Genomic DNA, 18,703 nt, shown 5'->3' with positions numbered 1-18,703 from the left:
AAAACTGGCCCAGTTTCTAGAGATCCAAGATTATGTTGTGCTCTGAATACTACCAGCACGCACTTGCACTTCCAAGAGGGAAGAGGTATAGAAAATCAAGGAAGGGACCCCACTAGCCACGGAAACAAAACTTACTCTGGAGAAAAATGAAAACTGACCACATGCCATCGAATTTACACCTAAACAAATACAGACTGAATGTGTTTCTCAATATATCAACTTCCCTTGATTGACAAACCTGCAATAGTGTTCAGTTTACCCCATTATTAATTTCTCCAAATCTTCGTGTGCCCAAGAAGGGAAACATCTTAAGCCCTGTACTTAGCTAATACAGAAGGGAAGGAAACCAAAGGTGCTTCACAAGGATGTCTGATTCAAAAAATGAAGACAAGTCAGACTAGATTGAAAGGGGTTTAGTATCACGAGGCAGAAACATGTAAAATATTTCATGCAGCCAACCTTATTTATTGAGAAGTCCTAATTTTATTGCCCATTTAGTAACATGTTTGTTCCACAAACTAATTTCTCATAAAGCAAAGCACAACTTTTCTTATAAATAGTATAAATTATTTTATTTACAGAAACTTGTTACAAAACAAATAGACTATATATTTCTTCTCTTTTAAATATCCAAAGTCATTTTCTATCCCTTGACATTTGTTCATGTTCTATACAGCAGCCAACACAAAGTCCAGCTGAGATGCTCTTGATTACGTGTACAAATTATCAAACTATTCACACATTTTAACACAGGAGATTGCTTTTATAACCAAGCTCAAAGAAACAGCAAAATGCTTTTCAAGGCCCTACATTCACACTGACAGTATGTAGTGCTCATTTAAATGATCAGAAAATGTAGAATGTTTTGCACAAAATGTAAAAATGATTATTTTCTGCTAAACAATGAAACTTTCAACAATCATTTTCCAAAGCCCCCACCCACCCCGCTCCCCGGACAGAGAGATAGTAAGAATTCCTTGGCAACAGAACTCTTGCAGGAAGACAGCTGCCTTTATAAGTTACATTTTTTTTCAAATTATACATTTTTCAATGTTCTCAGAGGTACTTTGTATTATATTTTTGGAATATAAAATTTTTTAAATATTCTATTTTAAACTCTGTATTTCATGAGTGAATAACAAAACGGACATATTGTGTAAGTCGCTGGCTGACAAAAAAGATTTGTAACCCTTGGTGCCACCAGGCAATCCATCACCAGTTGAATTACTGTGAACCAAAAGGCCTTAATTTTAAAATACCTTATAAAAATTACCAGCATTGGTGGTTTTCAACTCCTCCCCTAAGATTTCGGAAACAATATTTAGGTGGAAAAAGCAAACTCCAAAAGTTGAACTGAACATTCAAGTCTTTTTCAAGAATCTGTCGAAGCTTAAAACTAGGTTCAGGCACTTTCAGTTTTTCCCGTTAGTTTTAAACCACATCACACATGAACACACATGTGCTCAGAGTGTGCACACACAAACGCACAGGCACACATGCGCACTCGCACTCACACATAAAACACAAACAAAAGAAAAGCAGTGTGTCACTTCGTTACGTGTAGTCTATCGGGAAATCAGGCAACTAGAGAAGCAATGCCCACTTGATCGGCATGAATCCGCTCCCGAGACATTAAAAGGGACAAAAAGACTTTCACAGAACAGAGACATCCCTTAAACGGTAAAGGAGGCAGGTTCTAGAACTATTGGCTTGGCAGTGAACCACTTCAAATTATAAAAAGGTATTTACTTTTATTAATTAATAAATAAATACTAGATGATCTCAATTGTACCAAAACAGGATATCAGAAAAAAAGACCTGTGCAAAAATACATATTTAAATATGTACAATTCATTTTTAACAAAATATGTCTTCTGAAATAGGGATACTTCCATATTTATAATAGAACAAGAAATTCCAAAATAAAGATACAAAAGTAGGTTTTGTAGAATTCTTTGTTCATCAATGCAGCACTTTTTTTCTTTTGTAGGTTAAGAAAACTGCAGGAGTTGTCATGAAATTCTATTGGAAAGAATATAAAAATTATCTTGGTTTTAAATTGATACCAAAGTCTGTCTAGAAACAACCCAACCACTGCAAATTTGGTTTTTGCAAGTTAATTTAATTCAAAAAAATACTTGTACTCCCGTGTTTTAAATGGTCTTAATTGTTCATTATAATAAAAAGTAGTTGTAGGAGAAAATAAAATATCTGAACAGTCTAAAATTTAATAGCACTGTTTAGAATAGGTCTGTTTGTGGCAGGCAGAATCCAAAATGGCTAATTTCCTAATCCCGATGATCTGTGTACTACCGGGAGACATAATGAAATCCAATTAAAACCTCAGTCTAAGAAATCAAATGATCAACACTCGCTTATCTAAATATCTACAGAATTCTGAATCAACTTGCTATCATGGATCCTATTCACATCTTTTGGAACAACATGATCTGTCTATAAATTCCATCGCTAAAAGCAACTTTATTTATAACCATCAAGTCCCCTTGGCTCTGAAAATAATTTCTACCCATATCCCCATTGCACTTGTCACCAAGGAATCAACCAAGTACGTTCTGATTCCCTCTCACCTCCGTTCTCTCCCTCTACTGGGATGGAACCCCAGACTGATTTCTCCTAACTATACCAAACTGGCCCCTCCATGCACTCTCCTTACTAAGCTCTCCTATAGTATCATTTTTTAAAAAATATTTACTGATTGCATAATAAGTGAACAAGATACTCTTCTCCCCTTCCTTTAAAAAAAAATCAATATTTTACATCAATTTATAGCTAAAGTATCTGCATAAAGTTTTTGTTGTCTTACATAATAAGAATAATTCTGTAGCAATTCACATTATTAGGCTGGTAACCAAGTATTTATTCATTCATTCTACTTGTTGTTGACTTGAAATTCCCTGAAACTGATGTTTGTAACGCAAGAATTGCAGGCAAAGAAAGGATGCACTGACTGGCTCTGCCCAGGCCCTGCCCAGAGCAGTGATCAGAGCCTGGGGATATGTACCCTGTGGTGTTCGGTAACTCTACGCGTTCCTCTAGGGAAAAGTGCCTGGGTTCTTGTTTCAGGAGCTGTGATCATGGAATCACCAGCTCAAATGCCCCAGCTCATTCCCCAATGCAATGAGACCTTCTCAAGCAATGACAGTTTTAACACAGGAAGCTCTTTCTTTTGGGATGGGGTACTCAAAAAAAATAATAAATAAATAAATAACCTCGAGGGACTCCAAACTCTCTCTGGAAGATGGCTGGTAGTAATCACCAGAAAGAAGGGTTTGCAGGAAAGTGTGTGCATCCCATCACCTTGGCCTGGACATGTGTACACATATGCCTGCTCCCCTCCCTGGGTGCCTGCTCCCTACCCAAAGGCATCCAGATGAACCTACGGAGAGGAAGAGACACACACAAAAGGGGGAGTGCTCAAAGCAGAAATGTACACGGAGTCCCAGGCCAGTCGCCACAGAGACTGAGGGTAATGCGCACGATGCCCTGGAAACATTTAATATATTAATGACTCGGTGAGGAACAGTTTCTGCTGTATCCTAATCATTTCACTTAACAAAGGCAAGTTTTTAAAACCAGGAGACTGAGCAGGGCAACCAACCCAATCTGCCTTTCTGTATAACATGAAAACTTAAAGGATAAAAAATTCCATCTCTTTGGAAATCTTGGAAAAACATGCCCTCCATAGTGATTTTATCTACCCACCCCATCCCCCTACCAAAATTTGGCTTTCCATTATCAAAACTAATTTGCATTTACATTTTCTTAAGAAAAAACGAAAAGAAAGAAGGAAAGAAATTACATAGAATTGCTTTTGTACCATGAAAAGTAAGCCTCTAAAATGTGGTATACTTGCTCTCTGGGCGTCGATGGCTTTAAACCAGTTTGTAAGTTAGAAACCTTTGACAGCTTCTTACTCCAAATTACTTGCAAAAGGCTGGGGGAAATACAGGCTATTTTGTCACGGTGCCTTGCGCTCATGTCCATATTCCATGCCTGGAACATTGCTATAAAACCCTAACAGCACATCCCTTCTCTGGAGGGTTGCTCAGGGCGCAGCTCTGCTCTCCTCTGGAACGTTGTCTCCAGACAGGGCACCTAACTGCTGGAGGGTGACGTACAGAAGACAGTGTAAAAAAAGAACTGGGACAGGAAGGGGTTAGAAGGGAGGAAAGTCTACAGTAATGCTCTTGCCAAGACATTCTTTCGCCCAGCCAATCTACTCAAAGAGTGGCTCCATGATTTACTGCAAGTTAAAAAACAAAGCAACAGCTTCTCACAGATGGGTAGCAAGCAGTCCAGGCCACTTTAACACTGACAGAAGCAACTCGGTGGCTGAACTTGATCCAGTGTCCTTTACAAGTACTCACTGCTACAGACAGAGCTTCAGGGGAATCCTTGTTACAACAACAGCCCGGCAGATTCTACCCTCGAGGCCCACAGGAGGTTGGGAAAACAGACTCAAAGGCATCGTGGAGTCCATAGTGCTGAGTGGAGGTGTAACTTGTCGTCAAAAGTGTCCAGATTATTCCTCCCCGCGCTATTTTCAGCTGTCAGGGACGTGCCTTTGGCTTTCAAAAAAGAGGGGGTAGGGAAACAATGAAAAGGTAAGTAAGCAGGTGTGCGCGGCCCCGCCCTGCCGCCCAACAGAGCATCCCGAAGGCCACACACTGCTCGGCTCTCTCTGGTGACTGGGGGACACTGGGAGTGCTCAGCTAAACAGTCTGGCCTTAGCCACTTGGGCACAATCATTCTAAAAGATTTAGAAAACCATCTAGAAGAGAGGCAGGCCAGGTTTCTAGCTTAGAGAAAAGGCTCTCATTGTTTGCCTTCTGGCTTTATTTACTGATTTCATTTCCTTGAAGGTCTTCCAGGTTGTCAGCTGAGAACTGAACAAGGCCTCCACGCTGGTATAAGAACTCACACCCAAGTACCCATGCCTGGGGTGGGGGAAACTCAGGCCCCCAGTGATCCACAGGGAGCTACTGAACTCCTGGGCGGTAGAGGCCACAAGCAGAATGGGGGCTGGCTGGGGGAAGCTGCCAAGCCCCCAGGCTTCCCAGTACGGCCCACCACACCCATTCCCTTGTTTAGGGGTCTTCAAACAGCTCAGTTTTCTCTGTTTTAAAACCACCTCAGCAAGGGGCACCCAGGTAGTGCAGTTGGTGAAGCATCTGACTCTTGGTTTTGGCTCAGGTGGTGATCTCAGGGTCATGGGATCAAGTCCTGTGTTGGGCTCAACCCTCAGCACAGAGTCTGCTTGAGATTCTGTCTCTCACTCTGCTCTACCCTACCCCTAAAATATAAATTAATTAAATCTTAAAATCAGCTCTACAAGATACAGGGGATAAGGCCCCTACTCTTCTAAGGGCGCCGTTCTCAACAGCACTTGGGAGTCATGGATACCTTTGAGATTCTGAAGAAAGCTATAGGATCCCTCCTGCAGATAAATGAGCACAGACACTGAAGATATCTAACACTTTTTTGGGGGTTCACTGATCCTCCAATCTCTAGCCATTCCCCACCCCCAGATTTGTGCAGCACAATAAAAAGTTTTCTACTGCACAGGGGAAATCTTTCCCAAATACACACTTAGGATGAAACTAATTTTAAGAACCCAAACTCAGACTGTTTGTCCTAGTGAGGCAGGGCCCTCCCCAGAAGCGGTCAACGGGAGGAGCCAAACTTGGTCAGCAGATATGTGCGCTGTATTAGATTTCAAAACAACACACTACATAACTTCTAAACATGGCCAAACTTTCTCATGCTGAGTCCAGATCTGCAGTTTCTTTGAAATGGGTGACAAGTTTCTGTGAGCACCTGCTTTGTGCAGATGGGCTCCCATTCCCTCATTTTCCAAAAGCACTGTTCACCTCTGCTGTGCCCGCCAGCCTCCTCCCCTCCTTTCTGTGACTTGTGGGCACCAAGGGCTGGAAGTGCCGTCCATGGGAAGCCAGGCGCACGCAGTCAAAGAACATGTGGGGCATTGCAACACACGGGAACATCCCTCCCCCAGGTTCACAGAGAATCAGGAAACTACACTCAGAAGGAAATTTTTCAAGGATGGGTTGGCTGTACCACTTTCTGCAGTATTTGCACTGTACTTTTATGCTAATAAACTCTAATGAATAACTACAAACCAAATGGTAAAAGCCCATTTTCACAGGTCCAGGGACCCCTTGCTCAAAGAGCCACGCAACACACAAACAGCCCCTATAGCCTCAGGGCTCAAAGAAGAGTTTAAACAGCTGCTCCTTCAATTCCTGGGTAGTTCTTTGCCCGCACCTTTGGCAGCGGGCATTCATGCACACAGACAGTGGGAGGGCGCGCTACTGCTGCAGGAAACGTCCTGGAATGTTCTGCAGAAGTCCCAACCTGCCCACTGAGTGAAGTTCTGCAGAGGAGGAAGACAGAAGGACAGGACAGAAGGACCCTGCACTGTACCCCAGGGCTCCGGGGGTGCTGTGGACAGCCCCGTGTGCAGGCAAGGAGAGGAGACACGCTGATGAGTGACAGGATGAGATGTGGATGGACACCTGAGCAGCGGAAGCTAGAGGCGTCCGCTCTAGGAGAAGAGGGGGAGGGGAGGACGGGAACTGGGGAGGAGTGGGGAGCAAAGAGCGCAAGGCGCAGCCCCGGGTCGTTATGAATCGGACGCCCAGCTGGCCACTGCTCTACAAATGGGCCTGCATTCACACTGCCTTCTCATCTCTTCACTGAAATGAGAGCTTAGTCTTCAGCTCTGCCCACACTTACTGCCCCTTCCCTGCCTCCCTGGAAAACCGGGAGAAAAGATAAGGTGAGAGTTAACTGGAAAATCTGAAGTCCTTTGAAAGAAGATTATTAAAAGGTCTTTCTTTCAAAAATTTAACCCATCCCTTTCTAGATTAGGGGGTTTGCAGGCCAGCTTTCTTCAGAGGAGCAAGCGAGAGAACCAGTCTCCAGGAGATCACAGCCTGCGTCCTCCCTGAACGGTGCCCTAGACATGCGCTCCCTAGGCCTGCACCCACGGGCGGTGCTGGGTCTGCTGCCGTCACGTCACGCCGGGTGACTTCTGCGGCCCTTCCTGCTAAAATAAAATGCGCTTCATGGTTTCCTTACCCGGGAGCATCTTCCGAGTCTTGGGAAATCCTGGCAGAGAAACTCTGTTTTACCTTCGCATGGCTCTTCCTTTGAAGAGAGACCATGAAGCTGGACACGTGTTTACAGGCAAACCAACCAACCCTACCACATCGATCTCTGAGCTGGCCAAAGAGCTCGAGGGAGAGGAAATGGGCACCCCCACAGGGCTCACAGTCCATTTCCTACCTGATGAAGGAGGGAACTGTTCGTCAGTCCTTGTGCCCCTGGGCTGGTGCCCGCGTGTTTCATGTGGACGTTGTTCATGGCTGGCAATTTGGCAACCTTTGTGGGTTTGCTGCTGCTGTTGTTGACGCTGCTGGAGCCGGGCGAGCACTTTCTTTTCTTTCCGATCAGTCTATCGAGAGGAGTGTGAGAGTGTGAGTAGCTGCCATGGGAGTTGACGGGCAGCTCGCTGGACTGGTGAATGAATGGGCCAAGAGAAAGCGTGGAGTCACCGCTGTTCACCATCACACTCATCCTCTTGATGGATTCGGCAGGGCTCCCCCCCGGGGGGCCCCTCCCTGACTGCTCGTGCCGGACACTCACCGAGTTCGCCTTATTTACCACACAGTTGAGGCCCACGCCGTGGGAAGATGTTACCGTGGAGGGGTAGGGAGTCCCAGAGTGCGCCACACAGTTTTTCCGAAAAGATTCCATGGAATGAGAAGAAGAGGAGGAGGAGGAGGAGGAAGAGTGAACTAACAGTGGGGAACTGTTTTTGCGTTTCTTTCCTGAGCCACCGCTGGTACTGCTACTGGCGTTGTGACAGTTAGTGCTGTTACCAGAAGGCTCCTTGGGCCTTAAAGACTTGCTGGATTTCAACTTCTGAGGTTTCCTGGACATAGGGGACGAGGGCACCGAGGACAGGCTTGAGGGCGTGGAGGGGGACGAGGAGGAAGAGGACACTTGTCTGGGTTGCATACTGCACACGGGATCCATTGCCCCAGAGGCGGCGGGCTGCGCATTTAGTGTGGTGCCATGAGCTGGTACCGATTTGCTGTTCGGGGAGATGCAGGTGGACGAGAGCAGGACCGGGGAGGCCGACACAGTGGCTCCCGCCAGATAGCTGACCCCACACTGTGACGTCGGCACAGAGTTTGTCCGATGAGGAACACGTGTGGAGACGGGGGGTGTGGTGCTGGGCACCGGCGGGATTTTCCTGCGAAGAAGAGAGAGGACAATAAGAATCACCACAGCCATTCCCAGAAACTTGAGGATGGACATGCCCTTTACCTCTGGCACTGAGCAGCACACACCTGTCAGAGGGATTCATCTGAAATGCACAGCCCGTCCTTCCCGCCACTTCTCTCCTTCAATTCCTTCATGCCTTCCTCGGGCTCTCAGAGTAATGGTCTGTGAAGCATGCGGGCCTCACTCCCTGCAGGTCCCTAGCCCCACACTGCCTCCTCCCATCCACCCCCTCCACCCCATTCCCAGATTCCACCTACTGACCTTTCTTACATCTCAGAACAGGCCTGGACATGAGGCACTGTCCATTTTCCACCTACAATGCTCTGACCCCATATTCGGCTCAGCCCTCAGTTTCAGACCATTGTCATTTTCTTAGAAAATCTGTCCTGACCATCTTGACTTGCTTGGTTCTCCAGGGACTCATACTGCCCATCCCCAGACAGACTTGGGGGCATTCAAGGCAGTTCCCACAAGTGACTGCTGATCATGGGCTAACTTCCCTACAGACAGAACAGTCCACAGCATATTTATAACTGTCCCGCAGTGCCCAGCACGGTGCTATGAATACTGGAGGCATGCAAATGTTGAGGGAATTCACAAACAAATGAGGAAAAAGGAAAGCCACAGTGATTTAATAGCAACTGCTAGGTCCTACCTATGGCTTGAATCACATCTCTGGGGGTTCCCAAACACAGTGTTGGAACAAAGTATTCTGTTAATAATGTTTGGGTTAGGTATCTATCTGAAGATGAGAGTGTCATTCAAATGGCAAACCAGAGAGGTCCCCTTTTGGTTTTGCTCTGATTTTAAAATATGCCAGCATCAGAATTTCAACAACCCCTACAGCAGAATTAACACCCAGGTGACAACACAGAAAATGGCCTGAATGAAAAGCACATGTCAAGACGGGACTGCTCTGGACTTTATGGGGAGGCTCTAGGGGGTCCAGGCCAGCTGGGGCGCCAGCTCATCTTCCAGGTGAGAGGTGTCCTAACTGCTGCCAAAGTGCTTTCCAGATGCTCTGTGAGACCTACAGCTACTAATAAAAACAACTACTGACTGTATATTTACCAGCTGTAACCACCCCATTCAAGAGTGTCGTTCTGCTCCCAGGGATCCCTGCATCCAGACCGACCACACCCAGATCCCTGTGGGGCAGGGTCCAGACATGGGAAGTTTCTCAATCTCTGAGGGATTCCAAAATGAAGCACAAACTGAGAAGCTGGGCTCTATTCCGATGCTTCTCAGAGGGCAAATACGGACACCATCTGAAAGGCTTATGAGAAATGAGGCGTCTCTGGCATCCCACCCACACCTACTTCATCAGAATCTGCATCTCAACAAGACCCCCAGGCAATCTGAGGGCACTGGCGCGTCTGAGAAGCCCTGCTCTGAATGTGTGGGTGCAGCACCGCCCCCGCTCATGGCGTGCAGTGGCTCCTCGTGGCCACCAGGTGGCTTAGGGAGATGAAGCCCGAAGACCAGGCTGCTGGAATTAAATCCTGGGAAAAGGAAAAGCTTCCAGACTGGGAGAGATGTGGGTCTCTCTGCACAAGACACTGGTTCCTGATGAAAAACAAACACACACACACACACACACACACAAACTCTTTTAAGTCATTCATTACCTTTTGTATAAAAACATGACAAAGAGAGATTATGCTGTTGTACAGACCTATGTCTGTATAAGTGAATTCTGTAAAGATAGACAAGCAATTAATAAAAATGCTCCTGTCTGGGGAGGTGGGTGGGAATGTAAAACTCTGAACTGTACACCTCTTTACATTCATTATTATTATTATTATTATTTTTTAACCCCAGTGAATTTATTAGCAATCTTGACTTGCTTGAAAACTAAGTACCACTCTCTCCCACTCTACCCTCCCCCTTCCCCCACCCAACCCACCAAAGAAAAATCCTATCCCTTCCTTAGGATTTAGGATGTGTGGAATAGCGGTCCCCAACCAACAGTGGACAAGCAGCTGAAAGAAATCACAGGAGCTCAAAACTGGCCTTTGGGGTCATGGCCATGCTCCAGAGGAAGTGCTAGTCTAATTTCACCAGTGTTCAGACTCCATACACTGAAGATGACTTACTTCACGGCCATACTCAAATTCCATTTTCACTTATCCCCAAATTAACCACAACAGGTAACTAAAGAGACTGAGAAGACTGCCACTGAAAGTAGGGGACCTCCTGGAAGGGAGGACTTTTGGCTGAGCCACTCTGGGAGTTTCCTTGAATAAGTCAAAGATGCCACCTGAAGACCATTCTCGAGCTGAGAAGTGCTGAATTCCTTGCGGCAAGTTTCAGGAGCTGCCTGAGAAGCTCGTCTGCACTGGCCGGCCTTAATGCCCAGCACCTTCCTCCAAGCTCCTGTCTGCCCCAGGCCTGTGTGCCAGCTCATCACTGAGCAAAACGTCTCAGTTGTACTGGCTTTTCTAAAACCAAAGTTCACGTTAATGGAAAGCCATGATGCCCTCCTTGCTGGGGATCAAGTGACTGATAAGGCCGTCAGTCTCTGACAGAAAAAACAGAGAGACAGTGGAGACAACCTCATGATCCTGCATCTTCAAGAGGTCACGGCACAAAAACGAAAACCTCCCCCCACAAGCCATTATGAACCGAAACCATATTCACCCCAACTGCTGGCCATAAACCACTTATCAGTCTAATGGAAGTAAGTCTTTCTGAGGACCCTTTGAAACTGTTGGGAGTACACTAAACCCCTACCTTGGGGAGCTCAATGAGCTCTTCAAGTCTGCAGAAATAAGCAGCTGAGATTTCACCTATTTGGGGGTTTCCTGATGTGGAGAGACCCCCCAGAATCCCAACAAACCAGTGCCCTGATTCATTTTCTAGGCAAGGACAAAGTTCCTTTGGGGAACTTTGGGAAAAGGAGGGAAAAGGAGCCTCTTACCTAGTAAAAACCAGGAAGAAATGTGAACTAGAAAAACAGAGCAGCACTGCTCTGGATCTGATTTTCTAAGAGAATAAATGCAAGTCCCATTAATGACCACGAAGCTAGTTCAGACTGTGGACTGTCTGAGGCCTCCGACCAGCCTCCTCTGACTTTCTGAGGGAACCAAGGCAGCAAGGCAAATGGATGTACTGGCAAAGTCCTCTCAAGAAAGCTCTAGTAAATGATGCTCAAATGGAGAATATGGAATGACATGTGGACAACTGGACAGCTCCCTTCCTTTAGCAAAACTCAAGGTTTCCCAAAATAGGGTCCGCCAAACATCAGTTCCATAAGATTCTCCCCTAAAAGAGGTTTCCAAGTCAAAATAACTTGGGAGATGTTCTACATTATACATGGTATTCCCTGCTTTGAGAGTTACAAAGGCTCTGAGAAGTCCTGCAATAATGAAAACTATTTCACTTCAGAAAAAGCTGAGCCTTTTGACCATGAAACTCTTCTTCCACTTAATCCCATGTAGGAAACACTAGCACACATCATGGCATATAAGATGACCATCTTATCTCATGCTGTAAATCAGAGCACATGGCTCCTCTTTCTGAAACCCTCGGCAGCTCCCTACTACACCCAGAATCAATTACAGGGTCATCTGGCCCCTGCTAGCTTCTTGAGTTTCATCTTGTAGCATGCTTGCTTTCTTGCTTTTTCTCAAACAGGCCGTGATCTTTTCTGACTCAAGACCTTGACACATACGGTTCTTTCTGCCTAGAGCCCACTCTATCCCACCATCCTATGGGCTGCTCTTTCTCATCCATCCATCTCAGTTCAAGGATCGCCTCTTCAGCAAGGCTTTCCTTGAATCCCTCTGGCTTCTTGTTTTCCCATCTCAGCTCCTTGTTTGGAACCAAGCTGCCTCTGGATCCAAATCCTGGATGCCCTACCACCAACTCGCTGTGTGACCTTGCTTCTTGGTTTCATTATCTGTAAAAGAATGATAATCAAGGTGTCCCAAGATGGCATACCGTGAAAATTAAATCTAAGTTGTCTGGAATACAATAAGCTCTCAGTAAGTGCCAGTGGTTTCTGGTGCTTCCAGGATCTCCCTTCTGACAAGCTACAACCTCTACTGATTTTCTGTTTAGTGGTTTTTGTGTTTCCCCCAACATGTGGGAGTCCCTCTGCCTGGAACCATAGCACCCAGAGCAAGACCCACCTGCTCAGAGTAAATGAATGAATGAATGATGAGGGGCCTTCTCAGGGACAGTCAGAGGCTGTGTTTTCATTTTAAATAAGCTTATCTTACGTTGCCCAGGTGGCTCAGTCAGTTGAGTGCCAGACTCTTGATTTCGCTCAGGTCATGGTCTCGGGGTTGTGGGATGGAGCCCTGCATCGGGCTCCGTGCACAGCGGGGAGTCTGCCTGAGATTCTCTCTCCCTCGTCCCCTCTGCCCCTCCCCCTGTTTGCTCACTCTAAAATAAATACATCTTTAGATAAGCTTATTGAATCATCATCACCATCATCATTATTAAGTTAGTCCCATAAGAAGGAGAGGATGCAGCACCAGGTAAAGTCGGCCCCTCTCCGCACCCCCGGAGCAGCAGGACAGGCACTCACTTCCACAGCTGCGCATTCAGATGCTTCTCCACCATGAGGTTGAGGGCGCAGCGAAGCCGGTTCCACCTGGAGTCAAACACGTAATAGCCTCTTCCAATCTGCCGGCTCCCGAATGTGCAAAACTGCAAGAGAGAGCACAACCACGCGTGCTTGCTAACTCCGCCAGCAGCCCAGGAGGTGAGGGCTCTCTTGCCTTCAGGAAAGGAGCTAACCATGAAAGAGCTTACTCTGAGTACCGCAGGCTGTGAAGCATGAGAGTGAAGATGCCTAGCCCTGAGTTTCATGGAAGAGACAGGGAGAAGCACGAGGTGTCCCAGGAGAGAGTGCATGCCGCCTCTGGGGCACCCTGTTCTGAGCTGCTCTCACACCTTGACCACGTCTCCCACACGAACGGGCATGCCAAGGCCCCTGGCACGCCCCCCTTGCAGTGCCCTGTCCCTGCTGCGTGGGGAGGGTCAACACGGGGGTGCATGTGGAACTTACAGATGCTGGCTGAGGATGATGACCTGAATAATGACAGTCCAGTTTGTCAACAGACTCTTCTTTGTCATCGCCTTCTCCCTCCTCACTGGATAACCGAGAAGCTGGCTCAGTGGCAGGCAGGGGAGGGTGTGGAGATTCATGGACTGGAGGAGGGTCAATGGGGGCACTCCCACCTTGCTGAGCAGGGCAGCCTGGAGGCCTTGGTGAGTAGAAAGTGCAGCACTGATCAGATCACACATCTGGGAATCAGCCGCCTTAACCCAGATACAACAACGTGTCTGAGACCACCTAGGGAGGCCTGGGGTCCCCCACTAGCACTGGGGCAACAGATGCTGATCAGGTGGCCGGGGAGTGAAGAATCCACTCTCCTGAACCGCACAATGTCACAGGGAACTGTCTGCCAGTTCTACCCAGAGGTAACTTGCAAATGGTTCTCCTTTCTATAGCCGATCGAGTGGCTCAGAGCCTCTTCCTAGTTTCCCCAAACAAGAGGAAATAGAAGTGGAACTTAAGAGAAGTCTTTCTTTGATTCTTCTTCAAATTTCACCTAGACTTGGGTTACTGAGGCAATAAATGAGATAAATGGCAACGTGCTCTAAGCCTGAGAGGGACCAGAGGTGATCAAAGGAGGAGGCAGCATGACCACCCGCTGTGGACAGTGTACAGCCTACCGCTCAGGCGGTGCTATAGTCTTCCTACATGTATGAATGCCTGGTGCTTCTAGAACTAAGTTTACTTTTTTACAGATGGAAAAATTTCAATGAGAAGATGGCCAAAGAAAGGACTTGCCAAGGAACGGACAGCCTGGGCTTGGCCACGTTCTGGGGTGCCGTCTCCGACTGCTTCCCCGCCGTGCTTCTCACAGACCAGAAAGCCCGTGTTGGAGCAGCTCAACTACACACATGGGTCTCTGTGGACAGCCACTTCCACCCGTCACGCGACCATGTTAAGGAACAGGCACATGAGGGGTAAAGGTTGGGCACAGTGGCCAGAGGCTGGCACGTCCCTAAGCAGAAGCCCTTGGTGCCCATGGCTGGCAAGGAAGGCCCTCATTCTCTGTGCCTTTCTCTTTCCCTTCCCTCTAGAAATTGGGGACAAAGTCCTTTACTTCAACTTGGTTAAATATACAAGCACAAAGACACATATATTCAAGTACACCTTCACTGTCTCCAAGGAATGTGCATTAAGTTCTCGTAAAACACTCTTGAGATCATCGCTTACAAAACAGCTCAAATGCCTAGTACGTGGTTAGGCCCAGGTCTCAAATGAATGAATGAAAAAACAGGCTGATAAATGGATGCTGTAAAAACTCAGGCTGAATGCCCATCCCCAGCAAGGACTCCCACTGCTGTGTTTTGCAAGAACTGAGACAAGTGAATGGGAAAACGCTGCCAAAGCCGTGTGAGATGTTCCAGGCACTAACCTGCAATCAGGACCCAAGTCTCAGCCCGCTCAGTGAGGTTAAGAGACCCCAGAAGCTGAGCAGGGGTGGAGGAGATCATTCTGGCTTCTTTTTGCTGCTTGCATTTGGCCAAGAAGAGCCCTGGTTGAAACTGACTGATGAACTCAACAATTTTTTTTTCCTTAAATTAAAACCCAATTAGAAAAATCTCTCATCTTCTTAGAGTAAGTGTGACGTACACTCCTCAATATCATGACTATACTGGGGTTTTAGAGCGTCTGCAAGTCTTTTCTCTGGAAAAGGGAGAGAACTGGAGGATTTGGCTTACCTTGGAAGACTAGGGGTGTGAGGTTTAGGTTTACTAGCTACGAAAGGCTTTGATTCAGAAGGAATCACTCCGTGAGAGTTTTGGTGTGGCTCCTGGGAAGGTCTGGGAGGGGTGGGCTGCGGGTCCCTGAGAGGCTGCGTTGGTTGCTGAGAGTCCGGATGGCGAATCGATTCCTTTTCCCTGGTTTTGTTTTTGTGCTCGGCTAATAACACATCAAATCGTTTTCTTCTACCCTGGACAGCCCTCCGCTGAGTTAAGGAATGTGTCTACAGACCAAAAAAATACAGAAACTGAGGAATCTCATCAATAATTATTTCTACGTCATATATCCCAAAACACCATTCCCAATTAAAAACCACCAACAACAATCTGGACCATTAGCACAGTTAAAGGCTGCTCACCATTTGATAAGCTAAAAGTCATAGGAGTGTGACCTTTTTTCTTTTGCTAGAATAGAAGCATATATCCCAGGCTCCAAATACATGAGAATGTGGTGATGTTGCTTCCACCAAGAGAAAGAAGGAATGTTAGCTGTGCCACCTGGTATGTAAGTGAATGGCAAACAGTAGATACAAACAGGTGTTAGGTACTCAAGCTCCATGCCATTGTAACAGTTTATTTATCGGGGCCCTTACTAGCTCAAACAGAAAAATCCCTCTTGGCCCATTTAGATTTTAAATACGAAAAGGGAATAAACACTTAGGCCATAAACATGTCCCAGAGGGGTGCCTGGCAGGCTCGGTCAGTAGAGCACATGACTCATGATCTTGGGGTCGTGAGTTCAAGCCCCACACTGGGCACAGAGCTTACTTTAAAACAATGTACCAGAGACTCCTTTTTCAGTAGCAGCCGGGGAGTAAAAATTAGACAAGTGTTTCTCTCTTCCAGTGAAAATGCCATGTCAAGAGTGAAAGTGGCTAAAGCATCCTGGAGGTGGGGACTGCTTTGGAAGAGGAAGCCTGGAGAGAAGCAAAGACTACAAGGCTGAGAGGACAAAGTGTGAGCTGGAAGAGATGAAGTGGAGTCAATCCCTACAGTCAGACACTCACTACGTAGATCAAGAAAATGGGACAGACAGCATTTCTGAATCTTAAGACAACATCTATTTCAGAATTAGGAAATGGGCACATTGAGAAAAAGGAGGTCAATCCCGGCAGGGTAACCAACAACAACCCGTGCCTGAGGCGTATCTTATAATAAAAAATGTCTATGCTCCAGATGCATTTGATAATTCCTGTTTGTTTTCGAAGGCTAACTTGGTGCTAATACTATTCCTAGAAGAAGATAAAGTCTAGTTAACTATTGCCTATTGCGGAGTCCTAGTCTGCAAAAAACGTTTAAGGAGACAGTGGCTACAAATCATGTGCTGCAAATAGAAGTTAATTCATCTACAGACTTCCTCCATTCTTCCATGTTACAAAAGTAACACAAAAGTACTTGGTGTGTGTTTATGGCCTTAAACATTATACAAACGTATTACTGCTCCAGAAGCTTAGAGGCTTGATACAATTTAAGAGCTTGAAGGGGAATTAGGCTTTTTAATGTCCTTCTGAACTTTAGTTAATGACCTATCTCCTTACGGACCTACTGCAAACTATGCCTGCCCCACACTGAAGCTGGCATAGATGGGTACACAAGTGGATTTAGCTTCTTTTTCAAGTTTTACCTAATTTCCTTTACTATGTAATATATCCAGAGGAAAGTAACTGAAATGAAGAGAAGGAACTTTGTTATGTTCTAGCTACCTAATACTGCACCTGTCACTCAGGAAATACTTCAAACAAAGCATGTAAAAATTATGGCCCTCTACTATGTGTTGAATGAATGAATGAATCAATGAATCAATGAATATATATCACTCATTCAGTCGCCCGTCTCTCTAGACAGATGTAGAAGCCATTCTTCTTCTTTGAATGGCTCTGGTGCTTAGCACAGCAAGACCAATTTAAGTCAAGCTAGGGAAATATTGGTCATCTTATGATCTTATGGTTGGTCATCATAAGATGACCAATATTTCCCTAGCTTGATTTGAACAATAACCAGGATTTCTATGGAGCTCTCTCCCCATCAGAACCCTTGAGGGCTACCCAAGAATCATAGGACAAAGACTGGGTATGTAACTAGGCTCCTGCCCCCCCCCCCCCCCCCCTTGGTAACCAAGTGCCTGCTCCTGCTCCTGCTCTTCAGCCTCCTGGTGGGCTCAGACCCGACCATGTCTATTCTGCCCCATCATGGAATATTTACACATGCTGCTTCCTTGGCTTCTCCCATCCCTCTGTGCCCAGTTAAATCCTGTGGATTTCAGCCCATATTCCTATGGCAAAGGAGGCCTGAGATTCCCTGCTCAATCCCCTACTGAAGGCTGTCATAACACATAGGCTTCCTTCCTGTTACTCCTCAGGGGTAAGTTCATACATATATGAATGATTATGAAGCTAACCTACCTCTCATTCAAAAGACTGTAAGCCCCTCAAGGCTAGGGGCTGTGCCTTGATTCTGTTAAAGCCTGTATCTACGGAGTCCCAGAATGGGGCCTGTGCTCAGATATATGCAAAAAATTCTCCACAATGACCGAAGGGGCAAGGAAACCAGAGCCAAATTTTATGTGCATGGAAGACAGAGAGGACATGAAACAGGATATCAGACAGACAAGGAAGTGAGGAGGGGCCTGAGAGGGTGGCAGGCAGACAGAGTGGACAAGCGACAGAGTGGGCAGCAGCAGGTCCCCAGACACCGAAGAGGAAGGACTACGTTCTTGGTCTGAGGCAGGACAGACCCAGGCAGCAACATGGGAGACATTCAGCAGGGAGGCCCTTAAGCGTGGGCAGGCCCTTAGGCATGGGCAACCCTCCACAGCTTAAGAGATGCAGGCCAAAATGGCGACAGGAAGAGGGAAAAGCAGTGGCAAACAGAGGCAGGAGGAGAGGAAGGGCCATGTGTGAAAGGGCAGACCTGCCACTTCTATGATGACCTCGGGCAGGCCAGGGCTGCAGATGCATACTAACACGAAGGCAGGCCCCGCACGGGGCTCTGTGGATGCTACCCTTCATAGAACACACGAAAAGCACACATGACTTAAAAAGGAAGATGAGACGACAATGCAGAACCCGTATGAAGTCTGTTCACCATCAATAAAGACTCAGGGAGAAGGCTGGTCAATCCTGCACATTATGACTTGATAAAGCTTATGGTCCACTGGCATGCCCAGAGATGATTAAAGGCCAAGCCTCTGGGATAAGGCAAGCATTCTTCATCGACCACGGGCACCCTAATACTGAGAGATCTGGGGTCTCGAGAGCCAGGGAGGTGGCAAGAGAGTTGAGAGCAGTCAGCCGATCGGGACCAGGTCGGGGTACCGGGGTGAGGCTTGCGCTAATAAACTCCTCTGCAGCTGCTGCAGCAGGCCACAGCTCTTCAGAGCTCGAGGGGCTAACTTTCAACAACACACTGTGCTGTGTGTTCAACTAATGTTACATAAAATAAAAGCAGTTTGTCCTGAGAAGGGAGTTTTTAGCCTAGAGATTTAAGGGTTGGGGCTTGGGGTGAAGATATGTGTGAACCCTGAGACAGAATGCAAAATTCAGAATATATATATATATATATATATATATATATATATATATAT

The 18,703-nt window shown here is 46.6% G+C and overlaps 1 protein-coding gene across 2 annotated transcripts in view; it reads right to left on the bottom strand.

Annotated features, from left to right (window-relative positions):
• Positions 1 to 557: 557 nt before the first annotated feature.
• The window catches only part of ATXN7 (ataxin 7), a 143,893-nt gene continuing 125,747 nt past the window's right edge, over positions 558 to 18,703 (bottom strand). For both annotated transcript variants that reach the window (XM_059390092.1, XM_059390093.1), the window contains 5 exons: positions 15,079 to 15,344; positions 13,349 to 13,547; positions 12,866 to 12,987; positions 7,327 to 8,299; positions 558 to 4,589 (listed from right to left, as the gene is read on the bottom strand). In XM_059390092.1, coding sequence (XP_059246075.1) covers positions 4,572 to 4,589; positions 7,327 to 8,299; positions 12,866 to 12,987; positions 13,349 to 13,547; positions 15,079 to 15,344 — 1,578 coding nt within the window. In that variant the 3' untranslated portion in view covers positions 558 to 4,571. The remainder of the gene's footprint in view (positions 4,590 to 7,326; positions 8,300 to 12,865; positions 12,988 to 13,348; positions 13,548 to 15,078; positions 15,345 to 18,703) is intronic.

This window comes from Mustela nigripes, chromosome 2, assembly GCF_022355385.1.
Source record: "Mustela nigripes isolate SB6536 chromosome 2, MUSNIG.SB6536, whole genome shotgun sequence".
Taxonomy (NCBI): domain Eukaryota; kingdom Metazoa; phylum Chordata; class Mammalia; order Carnivora; family Mustelidae; genus Mustela; species Mustela nigripes.
Note: the sequence above shows the minus strand (reverse complement) of the source record. Positions and strands in the feature narration are given on the sequence as shown.